General features: G+C 47.1%; 1 protein-coding gene across 4 annotated transcripts in view; it reads right to left on the reverse strand.

Moving 5' to 3' along the window:
- Positions 1-3640: 3640 nt before the first annotated feature.
- St8sia5 (ST8 alpha-N-acetyl-neuraminide alpha-2,8-sialyltransferase 5) overlaps positions 3641-16295 on the reverse strand; it is an 80737-nt gene continuing 68082 nt past the window's right edge. For 3 of the 4 annotated variants that reach the window (XM_040741567.1, XM_040741566.1, XM_040741565.1), the window contains one exon: positions 3641-12817. In XM_040741567.1, the coding sequence (XP_040597501.1) occupies positions 12349-12817 (469 nt within the window). In that variant the 3' untranslated portion in view covers positions 3641-12348. The remainder of the gene's footprint in view (positions 12818-16295) is intronic. The other variant, XR_005875668.1, reaches the window with a different exon arrangement.

The following is a 16295-nucleotide window of genomic DNA, read 5'->3' on the forward strand; positions in this document are numbered from 1 at the left end:
ACATACACACACACACACACAGAGAGAGAGAGAGAGAGAGAGAGAGAGAGAGAGAGAGAGAGAGAGAGAGAGAGAGAGAGAATGAATCCCTCATGCTCTGCCGTCTCCATCGTGTTTGTCATACGATGAGGGCCCAGGAGCAGTTTCACTGACTTTCTGCCCATCCATCTGGAAAAGCTGTGCATGACCCAGTACCTCCTTCGGGAAGCAGCATCCTCTGCAGCCTGAGGCCAGGACTAGACTCTCCAACTTGCTTTCCCTTTCTTGCCACACAGATCTCTCGCTCCTCCAGCAAGTAATACCACCCGGGGGGACAGGGACTTAGACTTCTGTGCGTCCCCACAGAAATCATTGCTGGCACTGGAATTGCCCCCGCACAGTCACACACCACACCCTGTGGATTTGTCTTCTTACTCCACTTACGTCTTGAGGCGTCTCATCCCTGTCCCTGTGTACCATTGCTACATCAATTACTGCTCCATCCCCACAGGCCTAGCCACCAGCAGGAGCCTCCTGAAGGGACATGGCCACATCCTCACCCTCACTCTGGTCCTCAGTGATCCTACAGTTCACAATGCAACCAGGGTGAGCTTTTCCAGAGCCAACCTGATGGTGTCCTCTTTCCGTCAAACACCAACCAACTCCAAGAGTCTTAGTCGCCACTGTGAACACTGCACACTCATTCACCTCAGCGTCTTTCTCTGTCCAGATCCTCAGTTTTACCCCCAGCCCCTTGTGCTCTTTCCCTTTCCTGGGTCCTAAACTCTTTCCAGCCAGGTGCAGAATTGCTTCTACTATTAAATCCCACTTAGAGAGCTCTCCATGGTGCTGCCTGGAGGAGGCTTGCAGGGCTCTAGGCTCCTCTATGAGACCATGTTGCATTTCAAAATCATTAAAGAGTCTGGCCCAGTGCTCAGAAAGCATTTGTTGAAGCCTATTGATGGAGGTCACATCTTTAATCCCAGCACTCGGAAGGCAGAGGCAGGAAGATGTCTGTGAGTTTGAGGCCAGCCTGGTTTACAGAGAGAGTTCCAGGACAGGCTCCAAAGCTACAGAGAAACCCTGTCTCAAAAAACAAAAAAAAAGAAAAAAAAGAAAAAAAGAAAGTCCTTGTTGGATGAATTACATAACAAACAGTATGCACCTCATAAATAATAGTAAATAAATAAATGAAATATGACCACCTCCATCCATCTTTAGATCATTCACATATTCGTTTATTCAAAAGTTTTATGGAAATCTGTATTACCATGAGAACACTTGTTCTTCAGCTGGTGGGGCTATTTAGGAAGTGGGGTCTAGCTGGCAGAAGTAGGTCACCAGAAGTGGACCTTTGAAACTTATATCCAGCGCCTGGTTCCAGCCTAGAAGCCTATTGCCATGACCTGGGCTACTCCTCAGTGCACCGTGCTGATAAGGCTACTCCTCAGTGCTTACACTCTCTGCCATAATGGATTGAAAGCCTCTGAAACTGTGAGCTAATGTGAATCTCTGCTTTAAAAATGTTTCTGTTGGCTGTTGTGGTAAGTAACACACCCTCTCCTCAAAGAACAGCAAACATGCTTCGCCCTCCCCAAGTATATTAAAAGGCATTGCCTAGGTCTCAGGGAGGACCCTTGGTAGAGGCAGATTGATATAAGGCTTTCTCAGAGGCCCTGATGAAAGGAAAAAGGGAGTGTTAGTTCTGTGTCCTCCCTTGTCCAGGAGCTGACTGAGCAAAGTCTAGTCTGGGGGTTGGAGTCAAGGGTCTCAGAAAAGTTAGGATTTCAGTTCCTGGGAACCCAGCTTTCCCCACTGAAGGACTGTGCTTACCAACCCCAGGCAGCTGTGTCTGAGGTACCCTGTGCTCTCTGCTCACCTTGGCTCATTATACCCTTGCACACAGTAAACAAGATGTTTCTTAATAAGCTTGTTTGACATAAAACATCAGCTTATGCAAGACCTCGCAGTCCCAGCTGTCTGTTCTTCCTTATTTCTCGTCCTCACCCTCAACCCCTCATCATTTGAGACCCATATTCCTGTGGGTTTGGATCAGCCCCTCCGAGAGCATCCTGACAGTTTATAAGTGTCATAACGAAACACTTAAATGTCTACTGCCAACAGCTGTCATCAAGTTTGTCTGAAAGAGAAAGGAGTCTTCCTCTTTGGAAGGTGGAAGCTGGCAAGTGATCTGTGATTCATGCTCAACAGGAGACCAGGCTTAAACAGCTGCAAAGAGGGAACAGTAGAAATGTGTTCTACTGTTGATAGTGAGCTAGGGACATGAAGAGAACTAGAGAAGGAACAGGCTGAAGGGATGGGTGAGAAAGGTAAGAGTGTCCATGTTGAAAGGTCAACCAATGGCTGGACAGCCCCCCTGGGAGGCTGCCCATGTCGAAGTGATTTCCATCCATCCCCTGTTATTTCCCATCTGGGAGCCCCTGGTATAAGGTGACCATCAGATACCATGGAAAGAACTATGTTCAACACCTGGATGGTCAACACATACAAAACAGAAATAACCCCACAGCAGGAATCTGAAGGCAGAGGAAGGTAAGCAGACCAAGTGGCTTGCATGAACCTCAGACACATCTTTATGTAATTCTATTAGAGGCACACTCAAGAAATTGGTGTTAAAAGTTTTGTTCTCATTATTTTATGAGGGTAATCAACATTCCAAGAGCTCCGATTCCAATTCAGCCTTCATGCCACTTTGCTAAAGAGGCGGAGCTGTAAATTTGGTCCTGTAATAGGGACTTAGAGGTTGCCTTTGATAAAACACCATCTCTCCACTTGGACCTGCAGATGCCCGGTGTGTGACTGAAAGCAGAGTGAGAGCTTGGCATCTCTGCCTTCACTTTGTTTCTGTCTCCTTTGGATCAATTCCTGCTCGTCTATAGATAGTCATGTTCATGACTTAGGAGTACTTGTCTGTAGCCATAGGAATAGGTTAGCCCTCTATCTGACCTAGCTCATCCCTTTTAGGATTGAAAGCATCCATACAAGAATGACGAGGAAGTTACTGCCAACTTTTAAAACATCTTTTTCCAGATCCTGGAATGGCACCTGAGTTCCTATTAATTGTTCTAGACCTGGATCTCCTTGGATTTCAGGGACAGTGGATCTCGCAGGCGGATGACCAGTGATCAGACTGCCCCATAAGTGGAAACAGTTACCCCTAAAGGGGCCATTACCCCTCCAGCTTCCCACCCCTAAACAGAATCAACTCAAAATGAGAGCAGAGTTTCCCCCTGTGCAGTGACAGTGGTCACATTTCCCCCTGTGCAGTGACAGTGGTCACATTCCCCCCTGTGCAGTGACAGTGGTCACATTTCCTCCCCTGTGCAGTGACAGTGGTCGCATTCCCCCCTGTGCAGTGACAGTGGTCACATTTCCCCCTGTGCAGTGACAGTGGTCACATTCCCCCCTGTGCAGTGACAGTGGTCACATTTCCCCTTGTGCAGTGACAGTGGTCACATTCCCCCTTGTGCAGTGACAGTGGTCACATTCCCCCCTTGTGCAGTGACAGTGGTCACATTTCCCCTTGTGCAGTGACAGTGGTCACATTCCCCCTGTGCAGTGACAGTGGTCAAATTCCCCGCTGTACAGTGACAGTGGTCACATTCCCCCTTGTGCAGACACAGCCAGGCTTAGCCAAATGGACCATTGGACTGGTTTTATTGGGCAGAAATAGAAGGTCCTTCAAACGTAGTGACAGACACAAAGTACCCTGATGATAATTTTAGGTCTGGTCACAACCGTCACTTTAGAATCACTACCTAGAGATAGTCACATGCAGCTAGAATCATGCTGCCAGCGTTTGTGGGAACAAATTTTCCACAACAATTAAAAACAGTCAGGCTAGAGAAAGTCTCCAAATGGCAGAGCATTTCTCTCCAGGGCTAAAGTTCTTCTCCACAACCCAGCAAATGCTGCCTCCTCCAAGGGAGAAGCTCACCTGTACCACACAGTGTGGTGTGGCTTTGGGATTGAAAAAAAGCAAAGGAGAGAAGACTGTATCAGGGAATTGGTGTCAGCCACTCAAGGACAAACCAGTGCTACCAAATGTTAGGGACAGACTCATAAAGTTTCCTCTGGGAAATGGTCATCATCCCAGGGGAAGACCCACCAGGTATCGATGACAAGTACCTGAGGGCAAGTGAGTGGCTTACATAGTTCCTCTGAAGGTCCCAGCATCAGTCCTAGCTTTATTTAGGGAGGTAGCAATGATGATCTCAGATGAACTACCAGGCAACCCACAAGGAGCACCCATTTTAAAAGAAAAAATAGCTGTTCTGCAGTTCAGACAATATGACAATTAACATGTACATGGCTTCCTATAGAAAGGTCACTCAGGTTCACCGAGGCACTACCTCATCTTTAAATCACGTGTGCAGAACATGGGCGCCCCAGAAAAGGCTGGCTGTGTCACAGTGACCTTGCTCAGTGATCAGCAGGAGCATGCGATGGCTAGCTCTTTAAATCACGTGTGCAGAACATGGGCGCCCCAGAAAAGACTGGCTGTGTCACAGTGACCTTTCTCAGTGATCATCAGGGGCATGTGATGGCTAGCGTTGGGGAGGCTGGAAGGAACTGCCACTAGGACCCAATGCCTCTTCTGCATGGCCACAGCTTGAGGGCTGGCAGTGCTGGACCCATGTCCATTCCCTCCACACTCATTTTGTCCAGACCTGTGGCCTTCGTGGCCACTCAGGCGGCTGGTTCCAGTGTTCTTCACAGTGGAGTAAACACCAAAGCACCTTCTACATAGATGCTAGGCAAGGGTAAAAGGGTAAAAGCCAGGCCTGGATCAGACACCAGATCATCAGGCTTCCCTCCCCCCTCCATGGCAGGTAGAACACCACCACAGGGGCTTTTGTAAAAGGCCACTGACACCTCCTCCTGCCTCAGAGCCTCCTGCCTGGGGAAAACATGGGTATCCAATAGGCATCTTCCATCACCAATGACCTGGGGTTTGTCTTAGCATCTTCCCAGGAGACATCCAGGGTTAATGAGAATAGATGGCAGACATATTTAGGAGGCGAAAAGTTTCGGCTGTGGAGAAGAGCAGTCTTGTGCTTAAGTCTGGAAACCCACACAGTATCCGGGGTGTAACTTAGTGGAGAATGTTTACCCATCATGCATATGAGGCCCTCGGTTCCATCTCTTGTGCAAGAAAGAAGAGGGGGAAAAAGAGAAACAAAGGCCTGAGTTACCAAGATGGTTTCCAGGTGATCATGCTGTCTAACAAGGAAGCCACAAGTAGAAAGGTATATCCGCAAGAGGTTGTACTCATGGCTGTGGGGCAAGGTTCTCTCCTCCTGCCCCTCTGTGTCTCTGTCTCTCTCCCTCTCCCCCTCTCTCTCTCTGTCTCTTTCTCCCTGAAAGAGGGCAGGGTGGTAGCAAAAGGGAATTATCAAGTCAGATGAAAGTCTAAATGAGGGATTTGCTCACCTCAGAGAGTGAAAGCTTCACTTACAGGAACATCAAGAAACCTGAGGAGCGATGTCCTAAGCACCAAGATTTCTACATAGACCTTTTTATATGTGGTCTCCAAGGATGGGCAAACACCTAAAGTACGATGCCTCTCTGCCTTTGAAACCCAGTAGACTGGCGCTGTTCAGGGGTTTCCATGTCTCTGTCTCTGGATGTCCAGGATGGAGGAACCTGAAGCTGTCTTGCCCTTGGGCTTATTACAGCACACGTAATTGCCCCTTGACCAAGAGGCTTCATGTCACCTAATGACTTCTGAGCCTTGTAGATTTGGTCCTTGCTCTCAGGCTGCTGGCAGTCACTTCCTGCTTTACCCAGAACCTGTCACTACCTTTAATCTGTTAGAAACCAGACCTGTGCTCACTAGATCAAAGCAAATGTCGTGGATGGCTTGCCTTTTGCAAAAGAACTGTTGAGATATGGTTTACAGCATCTATTTCTGTGACTCAGAACTCATTCTCCATCCATCAGCGCAGGTCTTGGCTACCAGGGACCGAGGGACCATTCTGGGAAGTAGTGAGGGCAAGTGAGGTGAATTTCAATGAAATAACAACCATTCTCTCATTTATGGAGCTTTCAGGATCTCTGGGGCTTTGTGAACTTTGTGGATGAGTATGGATGTCTAAGTAACCATGGGAACACCTTCAGAGGGAACAACAGAGTCTGTCTCTGGTCAAAGGGAGATGTCGAGGCATATCTGAGTTCTAACTAACTGGTTCCTACCTAGGCCTTTTCCAAATGCGGAGAAAAAGGATGAGAATAAGAAAGGAGCCTGCTGTAGCCTTCCTTGCTGAGGCATGACTTCAGGGTACCATCTTCCAAGTTTGCTGGAGCAACTGTGGTAAGTGAGCAGAGGCATGGGCCTGAATCAAGTAAGTAAGTACTTCCTGTGCTACAGGGTGTGGTGTGATGTTTGGGTTCCACCCTGGCACCAACCACAGAGTGACTTTTGCACAGATCCCAAGCTCCAGAACTACTAGCCCCTTAGTTCTGATTATAAAATATACCCCAATCCTAAATGTAGATGGTTTTTTAATTAAGACAAGCTGAGTCTAAATCCTAGAAGTCTGTTACTTTGCCTTGAAAAATATTTCATGGTGTTCTTTTTCAATGCTCAAAATATTCAGATGAATAAAAGCTGGTGGTACTTTAAAAATGTTTCACACCTGAATCAGATGGCTCTAGAGCAACCCACCCACCAGAGACAAAAAGAATGCAACAGTGGTGGTGGTGCAGGTGCACACCTTTAATCCCAGCACTCGGGAGGCAGAGGCAGATGGATCTTTGTGAGTTCGAGACCAGCCTGGTCTACAGAGTGAGTGCCAGGACAGCCTCCAAAGCTACACAGAGAAACCCTGTCTCAAAAAAAAAAACCAGAAAATGCAACAGATCATGGCCACAAACCAAATGACTATCCAGGACAGTGGTCCCCAAGTGGAGTTCTAGGTCAGTTTCAGCATGTTCCAGGACACCAGAAGAGCTTGAAACCCTAGTAGCTCAGGTCCCATCCCAGATACATCACATAGAAATGCCATGGGTTAGGAGGGGCCCAGGGATTTCAGAAACCTCTTCAGATGACCCCCATGAGCCAGACAGGATCAAAATCACTGCCTCACGATAGCATGGTGGCTCTCGACCACTTGGGAAAATCTTGGAGGGATCCTGGGACCTTTCCTCTAGCCTGCTGCAGTTGCCTCTGGGAAGACAAGGATATGACAGCAGGATCACTTAATATACAACTCCAGGAAATCCTCCTGTGCATGAGGTTTGAGAGCCACAGTTTGGAAGGAGACATAATGCCTATCCCAAAGCTGTGGAATGACCTCAGGGCAAAGAGCCATCTCCTCCATAGGAGGAGGCAGCCACTGGCTTCTGGATGCTGTAGTCAGGTTAGGTTATGATTGTGGTTATTTTTTCCTTTTGTCTTTGAAATGGGAAAATGTTTACAAGAGATCATGCAAGAGAAAATAGAAACAGACTAGCGAACCAGTCACTAAGCTCATGGGTCAGGCAGGACAGCCAGGCTCACTGGTAAAGCAAGGTCATGTCTGCACTTTCTGCCAGCAAAGGGCTCAAATCATCAGACAAGTATCAGATGGTTCCATTTATGTGAAGGCCTTAGAACAGCCAGATTCAGAGAGAGAGAGAAAAGGGCAGATTGTGATGGGCGGGATGTGGGGTGCGTTATCATGTCACTGGTTTCGAGTTTTCATTTTGCAAAATAAGAAACCTAGAGGTTAGTGGCACAGTGCAAATACTTAAGTTTTGTTTTAAGTTCACTTTTAAAATTTAAGACAGTGTCTCTACATCCAAGGCTGGCCTTGAACATGCTATGTAGCCCAAACTAGACTCCATCTCCAGTCATCCTGCCTCTGATTCATGAGTACTGCAATTACGAATCCTGGGATTACAGGCACCAATCATGGATGTTCTTAACTCTACTGTGTGGCTTTGTGTTGGTGCCAGGGGCACGAAGCTGAGTGTCCACAGAGGGTCGGGGACACTTAGCTGTGTGCTCTGAGCATAGTCTAATGGAAGTCAGTGATGGTTGCCACAGACTCACAGAGGGGAGAGTGTGTGACCCACTCTATAGAGGAGATGTGCAGGAGTCATAGCCTGACATCATTTGCAAAAGTGACCAGATAGGAAGAGTGGGGAGAGGGGCAGAGGAATGGGGTCATTCCAGGCATCTGAACCTCTTGCACACAAGCACAGGAGTAATATAAGAAGGGAGGCCCACAGAGGCGGGAGGTCTCTAGAAAGAGAGAGAGCCTGCTTTGTGACATGGCCAGTGTGACTTGAGTAAGAAAACAAAAGAAACAAAACAAAAAAACCAAAAACTTGGGCTTTGTGGTACCAGCAACAATGGACCTCACAAAAGGTATTTGGGGATGCTTATTCTCAGAATATATGAGGATCTCTCAAAAGCTCAAGGTATGGCCAAGGCAGAGGCAAGTACAGGGAGTGAATGAACTTAAGGGATATTTATGTTGGAATTAGGAACCAATAAACAGAGTGTGAAGAATGAAAATATCTGGGCAGAGACAGCCTGAGCTTGCCCAGTGTTTGTGCTGGCACTGTGCCAAGCATGTTAGGTAATCCTAGAAACACCAGAGACCTGAGGTTCTTGTCTGGTTTAGATGACGAATCAAAGCCTCCAGGGGCTTCAGGGACTCCCCAAGGTCGCAAGTCTACTAAACGGTGGAAGACACCCTGAGTCCAGACTCTTCTACCTACATCAGTGCAGGACAGTCAGGCTGAGGCCTGAGATGCCATGTGGAGGCAGACAGGAGGGCTAGCCTGCAGGTGGGGACAGCAAGGATTGGTGACTCTCGGGAGATGTGGTCTCAGCAGAAGTGCTGCTGTTTAGAAAGCCCCGGGAAAGTGTCACCAAGGGTGAGTGATGGAGAACCCGCAGAGAGACACTAAGAGGCTGGGCTATGTCCTAAAGAACAGAGCAGGAAAGAAGAGGGGACCTGGGGCCGACCTTGTCAAGTGTTACATGACTGTCAAGGATGAGACTAAGGCAGAGGTCTCTTTGGCAATGTATGCTGCTAACCTTCAGGACCCAGATTTGACCTTTCTGTCCTTCCTCCTTTTTTCCCTCCTTCTCTCCCTGATAACTGGGAACATGGTCTTGAAAGCCATACACACAGCTCCTGTGAGTGCTTGAGATGGGCTTCTTTTAGCATTGGTGCATCCACTTCTGGTCAGTACCAGAAGGGCATCTTCAACCCTCACATCTCCCCTGGCACAAGGAGCACACAGCAACACATGGCTGAAGTCAATAGGAAGTTCTGCAGCCTCTGCTTACTTCCCAGACTCAGGATATATAGAGTTGTTCCACGCATCTCCAAGTGTGAGCAGAAATATGGTAGCAGCAGCATTAGAAGATTCCAGAATGTAGCCTGACCTTGAGCCTCCTCCCTTTCTGCCTGCCTAAGCCCTGAGTCACCTACGTGGTGCTGCTGCTGCTACTGCTGCTACTGCTACTGCTGCTGCCACCTTTCAAGACTAGAGATGCATTTAACACAAAGGAGACACGATATCAGCTTGGTTCTTAGGGGAATGGATGTCTCTAAATTAGAATTTAACTCATAGTCTGTATTGAGTGATGTGATGGGGCAGAGAGGTCCCCAAATCAATATCCAGGTCTCTCTAGGCCTTTGATAAATATTACACATACAGCAGAAAGCATGTGGTCTGAAAGTCAAGAGGCTGGGTGAGGCTCAGGTGAGCCTCTTGCTTGCCATAGGTGACTGGGGCAAGTCACTCATGCTGTCACTTAGCATGGACCCTTTTCAAGCGTTTCTCCTTGCTCCAAATATAGAGATCCCTTTAGTTCTCCTCCAGGGCAACTGCATGACTGGTATAGAGGTTGGAGCTGGAGAGAGGCGCTGGCAAGCAGAGGCTACCTCCGGGGCCCCAGGTTTGGAGTGCAGTCCGGAGAGTTCTGCAGAGCCCTGCCCTGGAGGTCTGGCCATGAGCAAGTGCCTGAGTTGTGAAGTCTCAGGCTTCACCTGTACCATAATAGCCTCTTTACCTGAAGGGGTCTTGTGGTGATGACAGGATAGGGTGGCAAATGGGGAAAGTAGGCAGTATAGGGCTGCCACAGGGTTGTATAATGACACAGCAGTTTTAATAGTAAACACTATTTCTGGGTTAGATCCACACATTGTGGGTGTCCCCCCAGCTGTCACTGTAGACAGCCTATGAGTCCTTTCTAAGCCTTTATTTGAAGAGATAAGGAAACTGACACCCTGAGGGACAGAAGGACTCTGCCTTGAAATCCACAGGCAGAGTACCACCAAAAGCCAGGAGGATGGCCTAAGGCCCTCATATATGGTCATGGGATGGATCTAGATGTGCTATTCCCAGTTTCTGTGGGGGCTCCTGCTAGGTCAGGTTCTAAGCACTCTCAGCTAGGAAGATCCTGGTGTCTGGCCAGGCTATTGCCCACCTGCAATACACCTATTCCCCAGGTACAGGGCTTTGTCCCTGGCAGATATTCTGACCACTGACGTCACTTCTTTAGGCATGTCTCCTTAAGTGGGACAAATCTGTCTTGGTGAACCTTGCAGTTCTGACATTACATGGTTTTAAGAACTGGATTTGGTTAGGTGTGGATTCAGTTCATTTGGATCATTCTCAGAACTCCCTCCTTGGCAGAAATAGCCAGAGTCCAGAAAGCCATAAGCATTCCTGTCCTTGTGTGGTGGCTCCTGGTTTACCAATGTGTGTGGTCCTGTGTGCTTCTGCAGCTGCTCCGTGACCTTACATCCCTGCAGGGCATCCCGGGCCTCCACAGTCAGTCGGAACTCAGAAAGACAGTACTCAGACAGCTGGGTGTGCAATGAGCTCTGGGCACCTACAGGCCAGAGCCCAGAGGAAGCAGGCTCAGAAAGTCCTCAGAGGAGGAAGCTCAAGCAGGCCATAAGCCTGGGCCAGCTGTCTCCTCAGCCGGGTCTGTCCTGATTCCTACAGAGTGAGGTCGTGTGAATGGCTTGGGTGTGGCTTTCTCACAGCTGCTCCTCTGAGTGGCATGCCAGGCTGAAGTGTAGATGTGGTCCGTCCTGCTTCTCTGCAGAACACAAAGATGACATCTCTGTCAAGGAGTCGTTCCCAACCTAAACACAGACCAGATCAGAACAGGCTTTCTAGAAATGTCTAAAGGAGGAAAGAAAGGAAGGATGGGGGAGGAAGAGGATGAGGAGGGGAGAAGACAGAGGGAGAGCATTCAGGCTAAAGCCTTCCACACATGATCCACAGTTCCACAAGGCAATCCACCAACCGTGACAATGGGCACCGTCGTCACACTTAGGGTGGAAAGAGATGAGAGGAATCGACTGGAAGGAATTTCAGATGCAGATGATGTATGAACTCTCAGCCTAGGCACAGCTTGGTTCCTAGCCCCAGTCCTGGTGGATCCTGTGTCTGAAGACATCAGTCATACGCCCTGTGTGTGCCACCTTGACAATAGAAGCAGCAGGGAGGTTGATGTCAAAGCCCCAACTAGCTGCCATCCACTAGGCTCAGGTGACAAGGAGCTTTCCATCTGACGATTTCCTATTCGGGAACAGTTTAACAAGATTCTGCAGTCGTCAGGAACATAAAGAGGAACAGATCTTTATAAATAACTCTTGATTAAAATGGAGCTGAAAATAGGGAGACAGAACAGGAGGCAAATTGCTAAGCACTTACTGAGTCGATAACATTGGCTTGGAGATCTTAGTGCAGATGGCTGGTCTGGTTTATTTCCTTCTTGTCAAAGGTTAAATGCTGGAACCTAGAGGCACCAAGGCTGTGTGTGTCCGAGGACTGTTTCAAGGGGGCATGGCTCTCAGCTACTGGAGTCTTGGGGTGATGCTAACAAGGGCCTTGATTAGATATCCCTGAAGCCTTTTGGGTTCAGTCAGGTAGACCAGGACACTTGGCCACTGTTTGTTCCCTAGAAGGGCTAGCCTCTGAGCCCTGAGATTTTAGATGGTGATTCGTGGCTGAGTCCCTGGTATGAAACTTGGGCAGCCAAATGTCCAAATGAGACCTGGACTGTGCTCTCTCCTGTTAAGTGAATATCTTACCCACTAGTCTATTATCAGCAGGGCCTGACTGAGCTGCAAGCCGGCCACTATAGTTTGTGTTCTCTGGGAAGTTGAAACTGAGTGAAAATGTGCTTATGAGGTCCTGATCTTGGAGAGCAGCCCAGCAGCTAAATGGAGGCACAGGATGGAGATTCAGGATAGAGCTGACTTTGCATGGGTTCTGTCCTCCCCAGGACCCAAACACAAACCCTAAAACCTTAGGGAGCAACAATGTCAGGGCCAGGGAGTCCTGGAGGGAGACAGATGGAAGCTGAGACCCCGTGATGGGTCTGTGTCAGCCGTAATTACAGGTGCCTGTGTGTACATGGAGGATGCCGCGGCTGTGCAAGTGAAGGAAGGCGAAGATCTCAGAGGGCATGGCGTGGAAGCCGGGCTTGGGCTTGACGTTGTCATAGTAGTGGTGCGTAATGTGGAAGCCTGAGGGATTCATGGGGAAGGCCCAGAAGCCGAACAGGTGCACCTCCTCACAGAGCTCCAGCGCTGCGGTGACCAGGATGAGGCCGGTGCTAATTCGCTTTGCGCGTACACCCAGGCTGAGCCAGTAGCGCGACACACTTGACAGGTACAATGGGTGGAAGAAGTAGACCTGCTGCTGTGAGCCGAAGTCATCCAACAGGTACTTGACGCGGAAGGACACGAGGGTATTGCGTACGGTGTAGAACGCGGGCAGCAGCACCGAGGCATTCTTGTATATCTGCAGCACTTTGAAGAAGGGCCTCCGCCACTTCTCCAGCTTGTGGAACCTGCAGGGTGGCAGAGTGAGCAGCAGCAAGTCCTGTGCACCCTCCAGCCCACCCTCCCCATCTCATCCCCTGCCTCAGCCCCACCCTCACTCTAACACCACCCCTACCCCTCACCTCCCACCTCTCACTCCCTTCCCCTCCAGGCTCACAAAGCTTCCTATATTCCCCTCTTCTGCTTCCCTGTCCTATCTTTACATATTTATTATCTGTTTGTTTGTTTGCTTGCTTGTTTATTCATGGAGGGGGGGCGCGTGCCACAGAGCATGCGTGTGAAGGTCAGAGGACAGCCTGCCAGAATTTCTCCTTCCATCATCATGTGGGCCCTTGCTGTGGAATAACACAACTGTGTTATTGTACACTGTGAAGAAGTATCACTCTGCTTTAATAAAAAACTGAATGGCCAATAGCTAGGCAGGATTTCCTGACACAGAAGATGCTGGGAAGAAGGGTGGAGTTGCAAGGAGGTGAGGAGGAAGCATGACATGTTGGGGATGAGGTAACAAGCCATGAGCCTCAGGACAGCACACAGATTAATAGAAGTGGGTTAGTTTAAGCTTTAAGAGCTAGCTAAAAACAAGCCTAAGCTATTGGTTGAGCTTTCACAATTAATAATATGTCTCTGTATTGTAATTTGGGAGCTGCCTAGTGGGACAGAGAAAGACTTGCACAAATGCCAACCAACATGGGGCACATATATTCACATAAGACCTGAGAAAGCTTTTAAAAAGGTTCCAATACACGAAATCAGAGCCAAACACGGCTTCCTAGTCATGCAGTCTCTCATGCAGCCACAGTAGAGAGAAGCATCTCCCGGTGGCTGCCTGCGGGCTTGAGACACCGCGTACCATGAGCTAAGCTGAGTAGTGGTGTAAGTTTAGCTCATGCAGACAGAAAAGGTTACAGACACCCAGTAAAGCAGGTTCAGACAGGAGAAAACCTCTAAATAAGTTACAGTGTGTTAAAGTCTGTAAAGAAAAAATAAAATAACATAAAAGGGAGAGCCATGTAAAAATGGAAAGTATGCAGAGTCTGGATCCTGCACGGTGTTGTATTGATTTTAAATGTTTTGATTACTGACGAGCAAACAACAGCTGAGAGACACTGGATTATAAAAACTAAATTAAAGCAACATATTTTCAAAGTGTCAACTTCAAAATGGGAGTCAAAAATATATTGGGTAAGAGGTTATGCTTTTGTTCCCACAGGAAATGAGACTGTAGATTCATTCAAGGTTGGTAGATATCAGGTTTGATCAAAGAAGACGCCCCTGAAAATCCTGGCTGCAGACAAAAGAAATAAATCTAGAAAACCTACAAGACAGATTACATATATTTTACCTCCTCAAACATAAAACAAAAAAATCATCTTTGGTTGGCTTGTGTACAACACACAGTCCACACTTGTGTTACTGCAGGTAGGTATGTTACCTTTGAAAGTCTGTGTGTTTGCAGAGCATGGGGACTAATGAAAACAGGTGTCCCAGAGATTAGGCCTCTCAGCATGCCTCTGCCGTAGTTTCCTCAGAGTTCTGAACCCAGAGCAGCTTCAAGGATGCTAGCTGAGATGGTCCAGCCTCACATATTGTTCTAGTACTTTCCCAGTGCACAGAGACTGGACAACAAATGTTAGAACTAGTTTTCCCAGGACTTGGCCATTATCTCAATTTTCTCAGATTCCCTAAAGATGCCTTCATCCACAGACAACAGGAAGCAATCTGGAGAATACAACACCCATATTCCCAAGAGATGGGGTGGGTGGTTTTTGGTTATTTAATGGGTTATGGATTTTGTCATTGTTTAGGGAGAGGGATATACAAGTATAGGACTAAAAGACAACTATTAACATCAAGTGTTTTACGTTAATATGGATTTTGGTATATTGATACAAATTTATCTTTGTTATACTGAATGTATGTTTCTACTCTTGTTTGTAGTAATGTGCTTATGCAGCTCTTTAAAATATAATGTACAATTTAAAAAATACAGGTTAGTAGTTAGTCATTTGTAATAATCAAACTTGTAGACATTGTTAGGCATATTTTCAAAGTTAAGCAGATAGACTTTAAATACTTCAAACACATCAAAGACCTACAGAATGTGGCACTTAAGATGTTTTGATAACATAAGGCTTTTTGTGACAGTGAGACACACCTGTTCCTGGCAGCACCAATTTACTTCAGAAAAAGATGTCAAGCATTGGTGATACTCCAACTGGAGTTTACTCTCTTTGTGGCAAAGCTAGCCATTTGGGCAAGAAACTGCCCTTGCCTTGACTGTTGGCAGTGTGCTACCAACTGAACAAGCATGACACAAAAACAAAGGTGACTGCCCAACTCTGCCAAGTCAAGGGAAATCAGCCCTTCAAAATCCCTCTTTACAAAAAAGTCTGTCGGGCCCATAGGCTGAAGAGGAATGTCCAATGTTACAGAGGAACCTTGGGTGACTGTCCAGGCAGACAGATATCTCTGTCTTTTTCAAGTGGTTTATACTGTATTTTCTGTTATATTCTGATAATATAATATCTTTCTAGGGTCTGTAATGGAATTGAATACTAGATAGTTTTCTTTAGTTATGATAGAAGATAAATTATTTACAAAACTTTGGAGTCATCAAGAAAGTACAGATAATGGAGCATTTTCTCTAAATTTTCAAACTACAAATGGACTGGGCATTGTAAATGTAATTCTTACTTGATAAATGTTCTTATTATATATAGTTTCATTTGTAAAGTTAATACCTTTCCTTCCTATTTAGACAGTACCTAATATTTTTTCTTATTGTATATAATTTTACTATGTTAGAGTTAAAAACCTTTCCTTTTTATTTAGACAAAAAGGGGGAAATGTGGAATAATCTTTTTATACACTATGAAGAAGTGTCACTCTTATTGGCTTAATAAGAAACTGAACATGCAATAGCTAGGCAGGATTTCCAGGCACAGAGGATGCTGAGAAGAAGAAGGGCATGCCACAAGGAGATGGGGAGGAAACATGATCTCTAGGAGATGAAGTAACAAGCCATGAGCCTCAGGACAACACACAGATTAATAGGAATCGGTTAACAACTTGTAAGAGCTGGCTAAAATCAATCCTAAGCTGTTGGCCAAGCTTTCATATTAATAACAAGTTTCCATGTCGTGATTTGGGAGCTGGCTGCTGGGACAGAGAAAGACTCAATATAGGCCCTGGATTTGAACTCAGGTTGACAAAATGAGCAACCAGAACCTTTACCACTAAGCCATCTCATGACTCCCAGGAGCATGGCCTTTCTCGAAGATGTTTTGTTTTGGTAAATGGGCACCGGAAAGGAGACAATATGAGCCGAATTACTAGTGTGGGGCTACAGAGAGACAGTAGCACTCAACTTAGAAGATGAGGGAAGACAAAGAAGCCACAGAGGCTGTGGCTGGGTCACGGAGCCTCACATCACTCCCCTGCTGTTTTCCCTTAGACTGGGAGTGACCATCTGACCCAGCCTTC

The sequence above is a fragment of the Mesocricetus auratus genome, unplaced genomic scaffold (assembly GCF_017639785.1).
Source record: "Mesocricetus auratus isolate SY011 unplaced genomic scaffold, BCM_Maur_2.0 Super-Scaffold_6730, whole genome shotgun sequence".
NCBI classification, from domain to species: Eukaryota; Metazoa; Chordata; class Mammalia; order Rodentia; family Cricetidae; genus Mesocricetus; species Mesocricetus auratus.